The sequence below is a fragment of the Oryzias latipes genome, chromosome 24 (assembly GCF_053564925.1).
Source record: "Oryzias latipes strain Hd-rR chromosome 24, Olatipes_Hd-rR_3.1".
Classification (NCBI taxonomy): domain Eukaryota; kingdom Metazoa; phylum Chordata; class Actinopteri; order Beloniformes; family Adrianichthyidae; genus Oryzias; species Oryzias latipes.
The window spans coordinates 1979416-1997882 of NC_136260.1; the positions used below are offsets into that span (position 1 = coordinate 1979416).

General features: G+C 46.7%; 3 protein-coding genes across 9 annotated transcripts in view; 1 reads left to right on the plus strand and 2 right to left on the minus strand.

The window, feature by feature from the left end:
* The first annotated feature begins 83 nt into the window (after positions 1-83).
* Positions 84-18467, plus strand: part of brf1b (BRF1 general transcription factor IIIB subunit b) — a 28674-nt gene continuing 10290 nt past the window's right edge. For 2 of the 3 annotated variants that reach the window (XM_004084010.5, XM_011492124.4), the window contains exons 1-6: positions 84-465; positions 691-897; positions 11007-11087; positions 11155-11328; positions 11438-11469; positions 11534-11606. In XM_004084010.5, the coding sequence (XP_004084058.1) occupies positions 714-897; positions 11007-11087; positions 11155-11328; positions 11438-11469; positions 11534-11606 (544 nt within the window). In that variant the 5' untranslated portion in view covers positions 84-465; positions 691-713. The remainder of the gene's footprint in view (positions 466-690; positions 898-11006; positions 11088-11154; positions 11329-11437; positions 11470-11533; positions 11607-18467) is intronic. The other variant, XM_078943092.1, reaches the window with a different exon arrangement.
* LOC105357248 (uncharacterized) lies at positions 1259-8675 on the minus strand. Of its 3 annotated transcripts, none has more exons than XM_011492121.3 (21): positions 8505-8675; positions 8369-8424; positions 8208-8288; positions 8015-8142; positions 7628-7768; positions 7484-7561; positions 7053-7223; positions 6894-6990; positions 6600-6823; positions 6330-6495; positions 6053-6261; positions 5839-5956; positions 5558-5760; positions 4398-4515; positions 4142-4311; positions 3851-3948; positions 3674-3783; positions 3401-3611; positions 2507-3327; positions 2179-2433; positions 1259-1313 (listed from the first exon to the last, which is right to left on the minus strand). In XM_011492121.3, the coding sequence occupies exons 1-21, from the start codon at positions 8528-8530 to the stop codon at positions 1297-1299; spliced, it is 3498 nt and encodes a 1165-aa protein (XP_011490423.1). In that variant the 5' UTR covers positions 8531-8675; the 3' UTR covers positions 1259-1296. The 3 variants fall into 3 exon arrangements, with proteins under 3 accessions (XP_011490423.1, XP_011490421.1, XP_020570277.1); XM_011492119.3 differs by having other exon boundaries at positions 2495-3327; XM_020714618.2 differs by having other exon boundaries at positions 2489-3327.
* LOC105357249 (BTB/POZ domain-containing protein 6-B) lies at positions 11890-17236 on the minus strand. Of its 3 annotated transcripts, none has more exons than XM_023952871.2 (5): positions 17082-17236; positions 16468-16680; positions 15640-15730; positions 13088-13206; positions 11890-13005 (listed from the first exon to the last, which is right to left on the minus strand). In XM_023952871.2, the coding sequence occupies exons 2-5, from the start codon at positions 16665-16667 to the stop codon at positions 11973-11975; spliced, it is 1443 nt and encodes a 480-aa protein (XP_023808639.1). In that variant the 5' UTR covers positions 16668-16680; positions 17082-17236; the 3' UTR covers positions 11890-11972. The 3 variants fall into 3 exon arrangements, with proteins under 3 accessions (XP_023808639.1, XP_011490424.2, XP_023808638.1); XM_011492122.3 differs by having other exon boundaries at positions 16468-16677; positions 17082-17233; XM_023952870.2 differs by having other exon boundaries at positions 16468-16720; positions 17082-17215.

Below are 18467 nucleotides of genomic sequence, written 5' to 3' on the forward strand. Positions count from 1 at the left end.
CAGCATGGAATGACGAAGATATCCAGAATCAGAACTATTGCTTAAAACTATAAATAGTCTCAGTTCTAACAGATTTAGTCTCTCGTCATTGATCGCGCTCCCCCTTGATCCATGCGACTTGTTTACGTCATAATTGTGCGCCGTCAGAAAACAAAGCTGGTGTATTAGTTTATGATCCATAAGCGATCTTTATTCGTTAGTAATCTCTGTGGATCAACTCGGAGGGGGGGGGGTCTTCGTTGGGGCAGAAAGAACCGGAGTCTGACCCGAATATGACGCCGAGGATTTGGTCGTCCTAACAGCCGAACTGGACTCACTCTGGGGTTTGTTATTGAATTATTGTAGGCGGCGAGCTGGAGGAGGCAGGAGCGGAGTAACCCATGTGAGGTTCGAGTCCCGCTCAGTCTGATTAGGGCTGCTCGGAACCAGCTGTACCGGATCCTGGAGCACAGGTCACCTGTACAGGTATGAGCCTCGTTTACAGAAGTGCTATGTCAGAGGAATGAGTTTCTTTCTGTGCGTTTACAACTTTAATGAAATTTACCACAGCTCTTTCAAATATATAAGATTAATAATTAACAGTAGCACAATGACAAAATTGGTGCGTCTAGCAGTTGATGTTGCAGCAGTAAAACTGCAGGGGAAAAGACCCCCCCAATGGGTTTCATCCTCTGACCCCTCCCTCCTCAGATTACACCCACCTTCCATCTACCATGAGCTCCCGGGTGTGTAAGACTTGTGGAGGGGGTGACATTGACGTGGACCAAGCCCGGGGGAGCGCCGTGTGCACCAGCTGTGGTTCTGTTCTAGAGGACAACATCATCGTCTCAGAGGTCCAGTTTGTGGAGGGCAGTGGAGGCGTGTCTTCTGCTGTGGGACAGTTTGTGTCTGCTGATGGTAAGATGGACGGCCCAGTCTGTCAGAGCTTAGCACTCACACTCTTGTCACTGAAACTTGGTTGAAGTTCGATCTGCTTGTAAGTGATCTTTGGATTCCTGAAGATCCACTTCACGGCTCAGTTTAATTGTTCTAGTTCTATGAAGTCAAATCACCATCTTTATTCTACTTAGAGATCAGTTCTATCTGGTTCTGCAGAGATGCAAAGTAATGCACCCTGAGCAGAATTGGACTTTATTTTTAAAATCAGGTTGAGCCGTCTGTGCTGGATGAGGCCCAGGTCAAACCTTATGACACTGAATGTTTACCAGCATTTAGCTTCAGGGTTACAACAGCTTTAGAAAACAGATCAGACAGTAGATGTGGAAAAAAAAATCTTTAATAGTCGTCAGTCAACCATCAGCTGATCCATTTACCTGCAGAGAAAGCAGAAGTACAGCCCATTAACAGTTTGGAAGATCCCCTCTGTGTGGTGGTGCAGTAGCAGTGTGTGGTCTCAGATGGACATGTGCAGAACTGGATCCACCTCACTTTTAGGTGGATCAATAACTGCTTTCAAATGCCTCTTTGCCCTTTTCACTTCTCATTGAATCAAAACCGGCAGCTGTACTTGTTGGCGGAGACATTTCCCTTAGTTTGTACTAAATGCCATCAGTGGCATTGTGTGGTTGCTCTCTAGAGGCTAATGACGCAGAGACTGCATGCATCTTTACATTTTATATTTCAGGGGGTGGGTGGGTAAGCAATGTACCTCAGAGGAACTTTTGAGCCTGACCCATGAGGAGCACTAACAGGCTAGCAATCCACTGCATACAGTTAAAACCATGATAATAAAGAGATGGAAGATCAAAATTAAAAGTATTTCCTGTCCTAGATGGTCCATTGCCAAGCCAACTTTTCTCCATGTGATAAGGGGAAGCAGCTTTTAGCACAGGGTTGGGGACATTACATGACTTACTTACTTTTAGGTTCTAATTTGTTGAACACACTCACGTGGTATTAAACCACCAGAAAAGAAAGGATAACTGGAAACTGCAGATATACTGGCCCTTTTGGCTGTGGATTCCCCACCCCAGGCAGAACAGTTTCCCCTCTGCACTGAAAGGGGTTCATGATAAATGGGAAGCATTTCAGATTTGTTGAGCTCAGACTCAAAGCAAAACTTTGGTTGGAAAAAAAACAGCAGCACTTTGGACTCTAGTCAAACTTGTAGCAGAAATTATGCTTTTGTTCTTACAAGGAGGTTTTCCAAGGGGTGGAGTTAGATGTGAATGTACTTACCCATGCGTCTGACAAGACCTTGATGGACACTAGTCCCTCGCAGGTCAGACTCTTCTCCACAGCTCAGCACTCTCTGGTCCAAGTCTTGGAAACTGTTTTGGAGGGTCGACCAGGAAGCGACTGAGGAGTTTGTGTTTCCTGTGCTGAAGCCCTTCTTGTGCACTGAGCTGTGGAGTTGCATCCTGGTAGCAATCTCTGGATTCTGGCCCTCAGACTGAACCTTTTCTGCAGCGCCATAGCCACCATGAGGCATCCCTGATGGAAGAAGAGGTCAAACATCTGAAAAGCAAATCATTTAACAGTCGGTTACCTGCACCTTGAAGATCACCTCCTCCAAATGACCCCCATGTTTTTATGCCAGTTTCCGCCAAGGATGGGACCCATTTCTGCTGCTGTGAAGAAGGACCAGGGCTTTGTTTTAACTGATCTGGCTTGATCCTGTGTAGAGCTGGTTCCTGTAGGGATGAGACCTTTGCTCTCTGAAAGACTGTGTCCTCCCTTGGGTTTGTGCGTCTGTGCTCAAACATCTGTTGGGGTATCCAGAGGTTCTGTCGGCTTGATGTGGTCACAGAGGCATGAGGGTTTTCTGTCTGAGGGTTCACTCTCTGAACTAGAGGCTTTTGGTTGAGATTTGGGCTCAAAGACATAAATTTACTTGGAGGTTTTACTCTTATGCTCTGAACGTTCTGGCTCTCAGTCCCAGCTCTGTTTGGGGGCTGGGCGTCTCTGCTGACCACGTTGGTCATTTTGGTCCCGGGAGGCTCCAGGACCTTCTTGGACCAGTCAGTGACTGTGTATGTGGTGGAAGAAGCTGGTGCCGGTGTTTTGTCTCTGCTGGACACAAGTAACTGATTTCCAATGTGGTACTTTGGTGGTAGTAGTGGGTGGAGGTCAGGGGCATGAGGCGGTTCATGTGGACTTGCAGGCTGGTGGATTGGCCCATCTGTGTTAAATCTCTCGTAGTGTGGGGAGCCAAATCGCTCAGATTTCTGTCCCCACCCCCTTGAGTCGCCACTGCCCGACGTGTCAGAAATCCCACCAAAAAACTTCACGTTTTCATTTGGTCCTTCCCAAGTTGGCCCCACAGGGCTTGGCGTTGGCGTCCTGAAACGTACCCACTGGGTTCCACTGTCTGGCAACCTGTTCAGTCTAGACAGAAGAAAAAGTTACACACCAGTAGCTTTTGTGGTCACTCATGAAAAGAGCAGGACCAGGTACCTACTCAGGGACTTGCTGCGTTTGAGTTTCTAAAGACTTTAAAGGATTTGTGGAGACATCCATCTTGGAATTAAATTCTGGAATCAAGTGACTCTGCACAGGTTGAGGGGTAATGACTCTCTGGGTCAGGTCTTCCCCTGCAGCCAGGTTGGGGTGGAGCTCGTCAAGGGGAGAGTTTGGAACAGCCTTATGTGGACAGTGTTTGTTCCCAGGGTCTGTAAGAGTATGTAAAGTTTAAAACCTTAAAGAAGGCAGTCAGTGTCATCACTGAACTGACCTTTGTGGCTCTGAAAGACTTTGATGGATCCAATTCCAGGAGCTGCTGAGAACCGGTCTATGGATAATCTATTGATGGCACCAAGGGGATAGAAGCACCTTACTGTCACTCTGTAAATAGAACTGTGATCAGTGCTCTATCCTGATATTTTTAGATCTAGTTACACCGACTTCTCACTTGAACTGGGGCTCCCTGGAGATGAAGTTCGGGCCGTCTGCGATCAGTTGCCGATCGTGCAGGATCTCATTCTCATAAACCACGTACCAATCCCCAGCCTGTTGAACGGACTAGTCAACTCTGAAAAATCCCATCTTTTACCAATATCTGCTGCTTCTATAAGTGAAGACTTTATACTCAAATTCTACTGAACCCAAACAACCCATTTACCATGATCTGAATATTTGAATAAAAGTCTTGTTTTGCATTTGTCCATTTTAGCAAACAGTCATCGTCAAAGAGGATTCATACCACAGCCCTGGTGCCACAGGAGTCCAGCTTAAACTCAAACAGAGCGCGGCTTGTGTCGGTCTGTTTAGGCCGGCAGTGGCGGTCTAGCAGACTGGTCCTCTCAGGCTGTACTGAGGGCCAGGTGGAGGCTGGGGTTGCCACCACTGTCATGGTCCCATCTGAAGAGCAGACTGAAAAACAAAAAAAAAAAAAAGACATCTCAGATGAACCAGGTGACGAATCTCATCCAGCAGCATTTCCAGTTCTGGTGGATTACCTATCATGTCTCTGGTTTTAAAGAGGCAGCGTTTAGAGGTTGATGCTTGGACCTCCAGAGTTTTAGAGTCTCTTAAAAGCAGTTTGAATGTGGCATAGAAGTTCGACAAGTTTATTTCCTTAAAAGCAGAATTGGAGAAACAGATTTAGTCCAAGTTTTGCATGATGTACAAGACCTAAAATGCTAAACTAAACTGGTCAAACAGAACCAGACCATGTCTCCGTATGGTTGCAGTCAGGTCAGTGGTTTATCATCCCAAAAACTACAGTTACAAATGTTTACACTTGTGTGGACATCGTGGACATCCAGCAGTTGCTAATCAATGGAGCCTTGCTTGGTGTTTGAAATGTTCAGATGTTTGGGAGAGAACCTGCTTATTAAAAGTAGGGAAATGGGGGGGGGGGGGGGGGGGGGGGTAACCAATAACCTATAACGGATCCCTGCTTTGAGCCTCTAGTACCCTCAGGTGAGCATCAGCTTTGATCAGAACAGGCCTTTGATGAGATCATGACCAGCTGGTGGTCCTCAAAACCCAGACGCTGCATCATTGGAATTGACCCCCGAAAGCATCTCAAGGCACAAGCACAGTGCAGATCAATCTGAATGATAAGCTATAGGGAAGAGATTCAGTAATAATCATTTTCCCCAAACCACAATCCAAGGCAAGTAATTGAACCCACACAGCACTTCCTGAACTCCAGAATCTGGGAGTCCAGTGGGTGCTTAGACCCGTCAACATTCCTCAACCTCATTGATCACTTGTATCAATTTGGATTCCTCCTTCCATATAGACCAGCAGGCAGAAGACCTGTGACCACTGAAGGATGGGATGATCCTACAATACTGTTTGGCCAGGCAAGGGGAGGCGCCAGCATTTGTCCTCTTTAAAACAAACAAGCCCAATAAGATTGAAAAAAAAAATCTGAATACGCATTTTGGATGTACAGAAGCTGCTTAGAATTTTTAGTTTTAAGCTGGTGTAATTTCAAGTTGTGCGTGCGCGGTGCGCATGTGAATACACAATTTCAAGTACAGTCTCTCCATATGAAACACAGAAGAAGAAGAAACTGAATGTTTAGTGGCTAAAGTGGAAGAAACTGAAGATAAACTGCAGTTAAAGAAGCAGCTGAAACATCTGAAGGACTTGGCGGCTCCCTTACTTCATAAGTGTATCCAACAGAGAAGATGGGGACCTCTAGGACAGTTCTGAGACTGTCGTTCAAAAGGCGGTACCCCCTTTGCGCCACCAGCTCCATCGTCAGCGGCTCCTGGTCGATTCCTACTTCCCAGAGACCAAGTGTGGGTCTCACCACACTGAAGGAGATTCCTCCCTCCAAACACTGAGCTGTGATTTCTGGAGGGACTTTTAAGAACAGCAGGTCTCAGAAAAAACATGATAGAGTCCAGTTCCTGAATCAGGACAATTCTGACAACCACTTACATGCATTCAGCACCTGCGCTGTGATCACAGTGTTGTAGTAGTAGGACTGCCTGTGAGGCATCACAGTGAGTGTGAAGTTTGCATCTATAGTATACAGCACCACACCTCCACCCATGTTCTGTGGGGCAAAACCAAACATTTTCAGCAGATAGTCAGACAAATGTGACATGACAGCCAGAAACTTCTGCCAGAAATCTAAACAGGAGCGCCTCACCGTCCAGCGAACAGCCGGATCATCAAAGGGCAGCTGAAGCTCATAACCTCGGCTACCGTTCAGGTGCACGACTGGCCTGATGCTCAATCCCAGCTTCGGCTCCCCCGACACCAGCAGCTGCTTTCCATTTATCAGAACTTCTTCCAAGAAAACGTCTGCAGGAATGTTCCCCAAGTAGATGCTGAACATCTGCTGCTCACTGATGCTCTCTGCATACAGACATGAGAATCATTTATGCCGACACCATCCTACAATTTCAGCCAATTTGAGAGCTCACTGTTGAGGCTGAAAGGCACGCGGCAGATCAGAGGTGATTCCAGCACTTTCAACATTCTGTGTTTAGTCTGGAAGCTGCTCCCATCTTCAGAGACCAGCGAGAAGACATGTTCATACAGGAGCTCCATCGTAAATGCCTCCTTATACACGTTCTCCAGAACCAGACTCTGCAGAGAGAGCACAGGATCAGGTCTGCGTGTCTGGACAGACCACACACTCCACGGTGCGCGTTTCCAAACAAACCTCTACCCCCACAACAGACAGGGTGTACCTTTGTGTAACCGCCTTCTGCCCCAAAAGGAACTCTAATTTTGACCATTCCTCCTTGTTGAAGCAGGCTCAGTCCTCTGGAGGCGGCAGTGGACTCATCCAGCAGAAAGCCCTCCACTCCCAGACTAAAGTTTTGACTTTCAAATTTTGCTCCGTCGCCAACAAGAGGAGGTATAATCTGGGGGATGTCCCACTGTAATTGGGTGCCGTCAAACATGGCAGAATCTGAGGAAATCAAACTGTATGAGCCCAGACTGAACAGTTGCTTGTGCATACAGGTCAGTGAATGACTTACTGACGGGGCAGGCCATAGACACGTCTATCATCACCACCAGGAGCTTCTGTTTGAAGAACAGGAACACCCGGAGGACCTCTACAGGGACCCCATCCACCTGAAAAAAAGCTCAGTCTAAACCACTCATTTTCAAAAGTCAACTTCCTGGACACCACCCACCTTTGTCAGCACAGCATGCGGTCGCTGGTACGGAGCACGAAGTACCAGCCTGTGGGTGGAGGCCGTCAGGCTGTAGCCCCACCTCTGCGCCTCAAGGGGAGACATGGAGGGAAATCTTCCATCCTCCTGTAGGAACATCAGCTGCCAGGCAAAACTGGCCGTTCTCTGAGCCTGAGCACCAAAAAGCAGACCAGTCACACGGATGTAGAAAATGCAGTGCTGCAGTTTTGGTGTCAGGGTAAAAAACAAAAAACAGTTGTTCTGCAGGCCTCCTGCTGTGCAGATGTGAAGCTGTGTGCTTCCCAGTGTGTGGAGTGTGCAGGCGATGTGTGTGTGTGTGTGTGTGGGGGGGGGGGGGGTACTCTAGCCGACCGTTGACATTTTAACATGGGTTGCTTTAGTAACCACTGTGGAGCAAACACGCGATTTACCTGAAAGAGAGCTTCCTGCCACACCTGTGCCCCCTCCCCCATCTGGCCCCCACACGAGGACTGTCTGTTCACGTTCACCTGTGGACACAGCACTGTCAAAGCGGCCTCAGCAGCTTTCCATTGGGTCAAATGTCCTGTCCTTGCCTCCATGTAGTCCTCCTCACAGATGACCTCCCTGTGGGTCCAAACCAGACCGGGACAGAGCGCAGAAACGGACCGGCTGCTCCACCTGCCGCTATCGTCACTCACCATCACATTGAATTTGAACACGAACACCTCGTCGTTCTGCATCATCCAGCAGCATTAAATCAGACTTTCACCCAAGGTGCTGCGATGCATCAGAACTGAACTTTGTCATTTCGTGAAGTTGGAAGGTAACCAGAGTAGGAGCTGGGGCGGCACCACAGCAGTCATAGGCTTGAGAGAATGCATCCTTAGGCTTTAAAAGTTCTCTTTTCAATATCCTAACCACAAAGGACACAGGGTTCTGGTACCCAGACAAGCCTCCAAACCTCACCTGGGGGGCCTTACCTGGTTGTGGGTGAAGCAGGAATAGTAGGAGGCTCTGAATGAGTAGAAGGGCTCAGGCTTTAAGGAGCTGATGGTGTAGCCACAGCGCGAGGCCAGCTGCTTGTCAATCAGATGGACCTCACTTCCATCTGCAGGGGGAGCTCACAGTCACACAATCCTCACAGCCAGCAACCAATGAATGAGTGGAACTGACCGACAGCTTCCAGGCGCGGTGGCTGAGCCGAGACCACCTGGATCCACAGGTGTCGATCACGACATTCCCACTGAATAAAACCTGCCAAGACCAAAGGTCAGCCATGTCAGCAGTCCTGAGAACCAGCCCACTGTCACCTGGATACACAGAAACCAACTCACCCTCCAGTTGGTCTGCAGCCACTCCTTCATTAAATCTCCAGCAGAACCATGCCAGGCTGGAAGATAGAGTTCAGCAGTTAACTGCTGAGGTGGGAGGGGCCTCCCTCCAACAAGAACAACCTTCTGAGAAACTCACCCAAAGACGATCACAGCAGGTTTCATGCTGAGGTTGAAAAAACTCAAACTCTGGAAGATGTCTCTGTGTGCAGAGGAGAGCCAGTCACTGCAGCCAGGTGACCTTATCAGCTGGCTGTCAGGGAGGCTGGTCCCAGGTGAGACTGGTTTAGTCTGATTACAGCTGAAGGCTGAACCCTGCTGGCATGAAGCAGGAAGTGACCTCATCTGTGTCAAACTAAGGTCAACATTTAGGGAGCTTACAGAAATAAAAGGCATTAAAGACATTTGCATTTATGAAAATAACGATCATAAAAAATAAATAAGAAAAGATAATCCTCTTCCAACAGAGTCATGCTGAACATCACATCAGTGGGGGTCATGTGCTCCGATGAAAGGGGCCGATTCTTTGCTTGACCTGTTTTTAAAGATGTCATTTACTGTAGAGTCTGTGCTTGTGAGTTTTTTCTGGGTGGGGGGGTTGCTGAGACGTTATCGTGTCATCTGTAGTGCTCTAGCTGGAGCTGAGTTGTTTGGTTTTTGATAAGTGCCCCCTCCCGAACTGTTTCCTAGGGGGCACAGAGGAGCCTCTGAATGAAGGTTGGAGGATGTTATCTGGGGTTTTTCTGCCTTCAAATCCGTCTTTTGTTATTTTACCGCACTCTCAAATTTTACCGAAAATTCACAGTTTTCTTTTTGTCTGTGATGTCAAAAATTCCCAGATACCCTTTCACAGTGTTTCCATGTGGGTTTAATAAGTTTTTTTCTCTACTCTTATCTGCTGCTAGACTTGTGATAAAGTCTCTGTGTGTATCTCACATGCCTGTATGAATGTTGTCTTTGTTGTTTTTGATCTTGGATTTCGAAACATGCAACAAAACTGCACACCAGCAACAATAGATCTTTACAGAAAAATCACATGAAAATATGCAAAAGTTCTGTGAACCAACAACAGTTGGATCACGTCATGACAGAGCGGAACATTCAAAGAAAGATTTCAGACTGAAAACACGTCAGAGACCTACACCTTTATTCTGAAATCCGTCTGTCAAAGCCAAAACCCTCTAAGTTTCTGAAGTATTTTTATCTTAAATGTTTGTAAGGTGAGCCGAGAAGAATCTAAAAGAAAACCTTTGTTACAACACGCTTCTGTGTTAGCAGATAATGTGAGGGTTTCCCACACTGTTGTTTCAGTAACAACTATCAGGGCTTCTCAACCGCATCTTTTACAGGCTTTAATGTAGAGTCCCTTAAGATTTCAGACCTCTCTAGGGCCGTAACGATTCATTTGAACAACAATTTGATTCATATCATAATTTATTTAATGGTCAATTTTCCTAAAGTGGATCCAGATCATCTTGATCCAAACTTCCAGCAGTCAGACTCAGACAGAAATTCCTGATACTGAACAGTGAAGTTTTCCAGATTCTTGGATTTCTTCCAGATCATCAAGTGGAAATGAAATCTGTGTCCAAACCAACAAGTAAACTAGAATGAATGTCAAATCCATTCACATGTTAGTTTCCTAAAGTTCACCACTGTTGTTTTTCCACATCCAAAGAATCCAAAGGGAACATTCTTAGAACATTCTAGACACTGGATGGTCACATGACTTTATTCAAAGTCTGTCCACACATTGGACTGGAATGACGGACTGATGATGTCATCACATGTGTGTTGTCCGCTGAAGCACTTGGTCGTTTTTACTTTATAGTCAAATAAACCTACTGTGACTCAATCCAAATGGTATTTTCCAATACTGATGAATGGATGTATTTTATTTTGAAATGATTTTTTAAGGGTGTAGGTCAATTCAATTTGATAAACAATTTGCTTCAGACAGATCGTTCTGGTTGGTAGGAATATAAATTGATCAAGTCAAACAATCGTTCCCCCCCCTACACCTCTCTTCTCTTCTTGGACCCCTCCCCCTTATGGAGAAGGGCACAGGGTCTGGTTTTCCAGCCTTGGGTTGGGATTACAATACCACAGGCCGAGGACCGACACCCCATCCCCCCACTTCTTTATCAGACTGAAAGTACATGTGAGCCCCCTTTGGGTCCAACCACCCAGGACAGGGAAGTGTGAAGTATTGGGAAAACAGAGTCTAATGTTCTTGATAATTGAGGATAAGTCATGATCTGTGAAGCAGGTCTGGGTGAACACGAGAGGATCGTTTGCACGGAACCATAACCGGGAACGTTGGGTCCACGTTTCCTCTCTGTCCCTGCGTGCTTTCTGTCTGCAGGGAGGGTGTCACCTTAAACTAACAGAAACAGTGGCTTTAAGCTTCTCATGGTTTGGGTCACCTCCTTTCTGCTCACTAAGGATGCTTCAAGCCCTCTTTTCCTCACCAGGCATCTTCTTTCTCAACCACAGGGATTGGGAAGTCAGGCTCCGCTCCTTACTCATGGTTACCTTTAAAATCCTGGTTACATTGTCCAGTTTTGGAAATGTTCTTTTGACTTTTTCCAACGCTCGGTCCAATGTAGACATATTTTTGAACAGATGTCTGTGTCCTCAGGTCCAGTCAAAGCTCCCCTGCTTGGTTCTGGGTTCCACACCAGTGTTGGGAAGGAGTCTCGTGCTCAGACCCTGCAGAATGGTGAGTGCAGGCTCCTGTTCTGGTGTCCTTGCCGACTCCAGGTGTAAGCAGGTCCTGATGTCTGCAGGTAAGCGTCAGATCCAGAAGCTTGGCAGCCAGCTTCAGCTCAACCAGCACTGCCTGGACACGGCCTTCAACTTCTTCAAGCTGGCGGTCAGCAAGCATCTGACACGAGGACGCAAGACGGAGCATGTCATTGCCGCCTGCCTCTACCTGGTGTGTCGCACAGAGGGGACGCCTCGTATCCTAGCAACCCAGTCGTGTCCTGATCACCTGCCTGACTCAGCGCAGTCACTGTAAAACTTATCAGGTTCAGTAACCAGTGAAAGAGCTCCTGAACTGTGCCTCAGACATGCTGCTGGACCTGAGCGACCTGCTGCAGGTACGACTGACTGTTTATATGCTGGGCGGCCCACCAGGTGGATTCACCTGTGTCCTGTTTCCAGGTGAATGTTTACGTCCTGGGAAAGACATTTCTGCTGCTGGCTCGAGAGCTGTGCATCAACGCGCCCGCCATCGGTGAGCCTCTTCTTTACTCCGGACAGCCCTTCATCTGAACAGCAGCTGTGACGCTCCTGAATGTGGCAGAAACGCTTCCTCTGTGCTGCTGCACCGGATTTATGCAGGAAGTTTGAAATACATTCTACATGTTATTTGAAGCTGTAAGCAGCATCTCATTGACCCAGCCACTATTGAATGGTATTGCACCTCTGCTTGGCTCTTGAGCTCCTCTGAGCGATGAAGCACCTAGTGGCATAAGTAAGAAACTACAACACCAACATACTCAGAATCAAAAGCACACTTGAGTCAAACCAATTTTAATGTTCTTCATTTCTGTCAACAAACCCCTAAGCTGCAGTTCCTTTTCTACACATAAGTACCAATTTAACAGAAAAAGACCAGTTCTGGTATCTGCCCCCCCTGTACACCAGTGCCATTGGTGCTGTCTGATGAGCACTGGAACTGGAAGGTCACTTTCCCACACTGCACCTCGGTCATCCCTTCCTGACCAAAGTAGCTCAGCTCGTTCCCGTCCAGCACAGCACTGACCGTGTAGAAGGTGTCCTGTTCCACTTGGACCGGGTGCTCGAACCACACTGGAAAGGTACTGCTCGACCCGTCTGAAAGGAACTTGGTTGGGTTCTGGGCCAAAACAGATCCATGTCTCTTTAGTTCAATCTTAACACTGTACTCAGCCTTCCCACCACTGGACCCATAAAGGCCTAGCCCGGCTATAAAGATCCTGCTGTCCACAGCAAACTGGATGCTGTCACATCGACCCCTGTAGCGCCATTGGTTGCTCCTGTAGGCAGCAGACTGGAACCTGTGGCACTTCTGTGGCACCAGGCCAGCCCGCTTCACCACAGGAAAGTTGAGCTGGGGTTTGTTAGTTGCTGTGTACCACAAGAAAATGCTGTGAGTCTCCTTTAGCATGAGCAAGTCCGACTGGGCTGGGCCATCTGCAAACTCCTGGAGCGACATGGAGGGGATCCGTACCAGATACAGAGCCTTACCCAACACCGCCCGCTGGTTGTGGGGGGTCACAGGCATGCCCTGCCGCCAACACTCTGCTGTGGCCCAGTTAAGTGCTGCCTGGAAGACCACCAGCTCGCGGATGTGGAGTGTCTCTCTCTGCAGGATGATTTCCAGCGTGGGCTTGTCAATCTCACAGAAACCTTCGGACAGCAGAGCCAGCTCAGCCTGGGCATCTATCACCTCCCAGCAGCGCTGGGTCAGCTCCGGCTCCTCGAACAGCCGGCTCTGAGACAACAGCACGCAGGCATTCTTTGCCTCCAGGCTCGTCTCCAGGAAGCTGACACAGGCTTTGGCCAGGGCGGGAACGATGTACTTCTTTGCAGCGTAGAGCGTGGCAAGGACGGTGTCTGCCTCCAGCTCGATTTCATCGCTATACATGTACCTGACAGAGAGCACATGGTGAAAACATGCAAAGGGCACTAGAACCATACCAAGATCAAGTTCAGATTCCAGCTTGAACTCACTTCAACAGGATGAGGAAGGCAGCCGGCTCCACGTCAGGAATGTGAATGACAGACTGTCCCTCTGCCAGATCCCCGTAAAACATGGCTCCAAACACAGAGCTCCCAACTGCCAAGACGTACTGCAACACAGACAAAAACCGCTGTAGCCTGACCGAAGAGACTCGTGAAAAATCATGAAGCTGTTTTAGAGAAGAAATGAAGAGGACTGGCATCATTCAACTCCAGGTACAGCACAGTGCTTCAGTCTGTTCAAGCCCACACTCTGGCTGGATTGGCTGCAGAGATGCTTCTAAAAATGTTTGATTTTGAGAATCACTTTTTTTTCTAGAAGAACATTCAGGTGTCCCCCTAAAGACGTTATACAGTGGAGGACAAAGTTGTTGGTGCCCCTCAGTTAAAGAGAGAAAGTCCACAATGCTCACTGAAATGAATTGAAATGTTCAAAAGTAGCAATAAATTAAAATTTATTGAAAATTAAATCATCAAAATCAGCCATTACTTTTGAGTTGTTGATTAACAGAATTATTTAAAAAAACAAACTAATGAAATAGGGCTGGACATAAATGATGGTACCCATTGGGCCTGCACAATATACCGCAAATTTATCGTTATCGCTAAATCCAGCTCTGCAATATGCATATCGCAAAAGACGGTAAATATCGCAATAAATCGTAAACCTTAAATATGCTAAAAGAATCTTATGTCAGCTTGAACCATTTAACGAATCAAATAAATCCCTTTATGCATTTGACCAATCGGATGGAGGCCTATTATGTTAGATGTTTGTCACCTATGTCGACAAATGACATTTGGAGTATAATTTTTAAACTGTTGCAATGTAATGGGAATGGTTATTTGGTTATTTTGCTATTAGTTTATATACCGCAAATTATATCGTTATCTCAATTTTAATCTCTAATATCGCATATCGCGAGTTTTCTTCATATCATGTAGCCCTAGTACCCATAACTTAATATTTTGTTGAACAACCTTTTGAGGCAATCACTGCAATGAAACGGTTTCTGTATTTGTCAATGAGCCTTCTGCACCTGTCCACAGGTATTTTGGCCCACTCCTCATGAGCAAACTGCTCCAGTTGTCTCAGGTTTGACGGGTGTCTTCTCCAAATGGCATGTTTCAGCTCCTTCCACAGATGTTCAATGGGATTCAGATCTGGGCTCATAGAGGCCACTTCAGAATAGTCCAACGCTTTTCTCTCAGCCATTCTTGGGGTTTCTGGCTGTGTGTTTTGGATGGTTGTCCTGTTGGAAGACCCATGACCTGCGACTGAGACCAAGCTTTCTGACACTAGGCAGCACATTTCTACCCAGAATGCCTTGATAATCTGGAGATTTCATTTTACCTTCACAACTTCCAGACACCTTGTCCCAGATGCAGCAAAGCAGCCCCAAAACAGAACTGAGCCTCCTCCATGTTTCACAGTAGGGACATTGTTCTTTTGGTTGGATGCTTCATTTTTGTGTCTACCAACATAGAGCTGATGTGTCTTACCAAAAAGCTCCAGTTTGGTCTCATCTGTCCAAAGGACATTTTCCCAGAAGCTTTGTGGCTTGTCAACATGCATTTATACAAATTCCAGTCTGGCTTTTTTATGATTTCTTTTCAACAGTGGTGTCCTCCTTGGTCGTCTCCCATGAAGTCCACTCTGGCTCAAACAACCACGAATGGTGTGATCTGACACTGATGTACCTTGATCTCGGAGTTCACCTTTAATGTCTTTGAAGGTTGTTCGGGGCTCTTTGGATACAGTTCCAACTATCCGTCTCTTCAATTTGTCATCAATGTTCCTCTTCCGGCCACGTCCAGGGAGGTTGGCTACTGTCCCGTGGGTCTTAAACTTCTGAATAATATGTGCCACTGTCGTCATGGGAACCTCAAGCTGCTTAGAGATGGTTTTATAGCCTTTACCTTTACCATGTTTGTCTATAATTGTGTTTCTAATGTCCTGGGACAATTCTCTCCTTGGCTTTCTGTTATCCATGGTCAGTGTGGTACACACCTTTTCACCAAACAGCAATGTGACTATTTGTCTCTCTTTAAATAGGCAGACTGACTGATTATGGGTTTGAAAACAGCTGTGATGTCAATTAAAGGACATACCTGAGTTCATCATGACCCCCTGGACAATTAGATCTCAGTCTTTTACGGAGGTACCATCATTTTTGTCCAGCCCTATTTCATTAGTTTTTTTTCTTAAAGAATTCTGTTAATCAAAATCTCAAAAGTAATGGCTGATTTTGATGATTTAATTTTCAATAAATTTTAATTTATTGCTACTTTTGAACGTTTCACTTCATTTCAGTGAACATTGTGGACTTTCTCTCTTTAACTGAGGGCTACCAACTATTTTGTCCTCCACTGTATCTGCTCAGAAAGCGTCAAATTGTATTAATGGACAATGTGAGGCCAGCCAAGGAGGAGCCAGACTAGGAGAATAACTGGGATCCAGCACAGATCAGTACAGACTGATGCAGTGAGCAGACCTTGAGAACATCTACAAACCTGAGACCAAGACCCCCAGGGTTATGTACCTTATGAGCTGGGACCATCTGGGTGTCTCCTGGTGGACCAACAATGAAGTGGACATCAGCCATGTGCTCATTGTTGAACATGAGGGCATTCCTGCAAAAGAACAACAAACATCATGAACTCAGCAGCTTCACCATAGAAGCTCTGCTCTTACCCTGACAGAGCACTTTGTTCTGACCCGTACAGGCCCGCTATTATATCATCAGGAGGCCTGCTTTTTATTACTTTGATACAAAAGAACTTAAAGTATAAAAAGATCTTAAGTGCCCAACACCATGAATTACAGCCACTGCCCAGCTACACCCTGGACAGGATGCCAGTCTGTCAGTGGGCCACAATCTCACATTCTCAACATTTTACAGTCACCAACCGATAAAGGAAGCATGTTTTTGGGGCTGTGGAAGGAAGCCAGAGCGCCTGAGGAAAACCCAGACAAGCACGGGGAGAACATGCAAACTCCATACAGAAAGGTCTCACCCCCTGTGAGGTGAGAGTGCTAACCACTACACCACCCCACAGCCCAGAGTGAGTCTGATCAAGCAGCATGTAATTTGTAAACTTCCAAGACAAGTTTAGCAGACTGATGAAAGACAAATATATCCACATACTGGAACTGAAACAGGAGAAACTCTTTAAAAAAACACAAATCCTTCCACAAACATAATTTTTCCCTGAAATACCCAAACAGTAAACCAATGGGTGGGTTTGAACCTTGTGGACAAACATTTCAAGAAAGTTTAGAAAGTCATATGAATTAGTTGCTTAGTGGCATCTGTTGCCGTGGTGATGGTGGAGGGGAGGATGCTGAACTGAGGTGTGAGCCTGTTTACCTCTCTCTCAGGGTGGGGTGGGCTGCCTGCCAGCCCTCTCCGTCCTCCTCGCCCTCATTGCTGGCCGGCCCCCCTCCGGGCTTGCCCTCCTCATCCACTGGGAGTTCTTGCTCGCTCTGCTGGATGAAGCTCCTCTTAGCCTCCAGCACCTCAGCCTCCTGGCTGTGGGGGATGCTGGTGGGGAAGACCTCTGCTGCCATCTCCTCCTCCCTGCTGAGGGGGCGGAGCATCCAGATTACAGCATGATCACATCCTATATACAGAAAGCAGGCCTGTGATCTGATGACACAACACCCCCCCCCCACCCCCCCCCCAAAAAAAAAAAAAAAACAACCACACACACACACACGGATGCAGTGCAGCCCTGCAGGGACTGGCCCTCTTCTGCCTGCCAGAGTCAGCAGCTCTGGGACTGGTTAGATCTTTGAGGCCCAGCAGCTGCAGAACCTGAACCTCCAGATTGGGTTTCAGTTCTAAAACCACAGAGTGCTGTTCTGGCTTTAGGAACTTGCATGTCTGGTTCTGATAGCGTCCGCTAACATTCAGTAGGCGGAAATCTTTGGTCGGTCTCCCCGCCGCGGGACCGGGCTGACGGGTAAATGTAGGCACATTACCTTCGAGTCTCCGTCGCTGCCGTTTCAGCCGCCTGCCTGCATATCAACACGAGCGACGCCGTTCGTGTCCAGACGCCATCTTAGTGCTTGTGTTGCTCTGCTGTGCGTTGTGTGGCCGCTGGGGGGCGACAGAGCGCGTCCTCCCACACGAACCCTCTCCTCCTGCGCTCTTCTCTGAATATCACTTTCAATTGAGACAGTCCAGCAGGGACTGCACACCAGTGCTTCTCAATTGTTTTTTGCAAGGTCCCCCCTAGGGAAAAGAAAATGTTTCGGCATCAGCAAAAGTTTTTTACATCATTAGATATATAATTTCCTTGGTGACAATCAGGGTTTTGACTTTTTCCTTAATAAAGAGAAGAAGCACACAGGAGATGAGAATTTTTGCGAGTTCTTACATTTCTCCCCCTGTTGGTTAGGATGTGCACCAACTTAGAATGTAGGAAGTGTCTTCCAGGCCACATATCTTAAGTTCTTTATTCCATGCAGCTATCATCACCTGGGAAATAGGTTCATCTGTCAAATTTACCCCATTTTGTCATTTGCTGCCTGCTAATTAAGCTTTGATTGGTATTCCCTTAACAACAGTCCCCTCCACTTCCTTCCATCATGCAGTGTTATCTGATGAGCACAAACACAACAAGGTAGACCCTGATCTCCCTTATCTTTCTTCAGTTGTAACGTTTTGTACTGGACTCTTGATGATTTCCCTTTCCAAATGTATTGATTCTGTTCCACACTACGAATACTTTTTGGGGTATGAGAATTGATGAGCACTAGACTATGTAAAGCCATGGAGGGGGGGTTGTTCTAATTGAATCTATCCTAGAGTATAAGTCCAAAAAGGCATGGTATTCCATCTCTGTATTACTGATTTTGTCGCCAGTCTGAGGGGGCATAGTTGATTTCAAACATTTTGGTAAAGTCTCAGTGCAATATTACCTCTAAATAGCTATACTGCCTGCATCCCATTTCCATTTATAACTATCCAAAAATTCTCCAGGTGGGACGTTCAAAGATAGTACCTGTGTTTTCTGTACATTAACCTTGTACGCTGAAAAAGAGCCGTAATCAATTAGTAATTTGGTGATTTTGGGAACACTTTGGGTTGGGTAAGAGATAGTCAATAGTAGATCATCAGCAGCAGGTTATTGTATAGTCCTGAAATATCTGAATTACAGATTTATTAAATTCAAACTTCTCAAGCACCTTATATAAAAAGGACCACCTAACCGAGTCAAATTCCTTTTCAGCATTTAAACTCAGTATTAGGGGCTCCAGTTTTTGCTTCTATACTTGCCTCATTATGTGTAAAACCTTCCTGATATTAGGTTATAGGCCCGCTCCCCGCTCCCCCCAGTCCACTGATGTTGTGTCCATAGGCAA

What these genes read in the sequence shown, in the direction of transcription:
- LOC105357248 (XM_020714618.2), bottom strand. Translation starts at nt 8,530, where the DNA reads ATGAAACCTGCTGTGATCGTCTTTGG. An exon ending in GGCAGGAAGCTCTCTTTCAG is followed by an intron (nt 7,224 to 7,483) that starts GTAAATCGCGTG and finishes TTTGGTGCTCAG; the next exon opens with GCTCAGAGAACGGCCAGTTT. An exon ending in TAAAACCAGAGACATGATAG is followed by an intron (nt 4,312 to 4,397) that starts GTAATCCACCAG and finishes TTTGTTTTTCAG; the next exon opens with TCTGCTCTTCAGATGGGACC.
- LOC105357249 (XM_023952870.2), bottom strand. Translation starts at nt 16,697, where the DNA reads ATGCTCCGCCCCCTCAGCAGGGAGGAGGAGATGGCAGCAGAGGTCTTC. An exon ending in AGATGGTCCCAGCTCATAAG is followed by an intron (nt 13,207 to 15,639) that starts GTACATAACCCT and finishes TCTGTGTTGCAG; the next exon opens with TACGTCTTGGCAGTTGGGAG. An exon ending in GCCTTCCTCATCCTGTTGAA is followed by an intron (nt 13,006 to 13,087) that starts GTGAGTTCAAGC and finishes GCTCTCTGTCAG; the next exon opens with GTACATGTATAGCGATGAAA.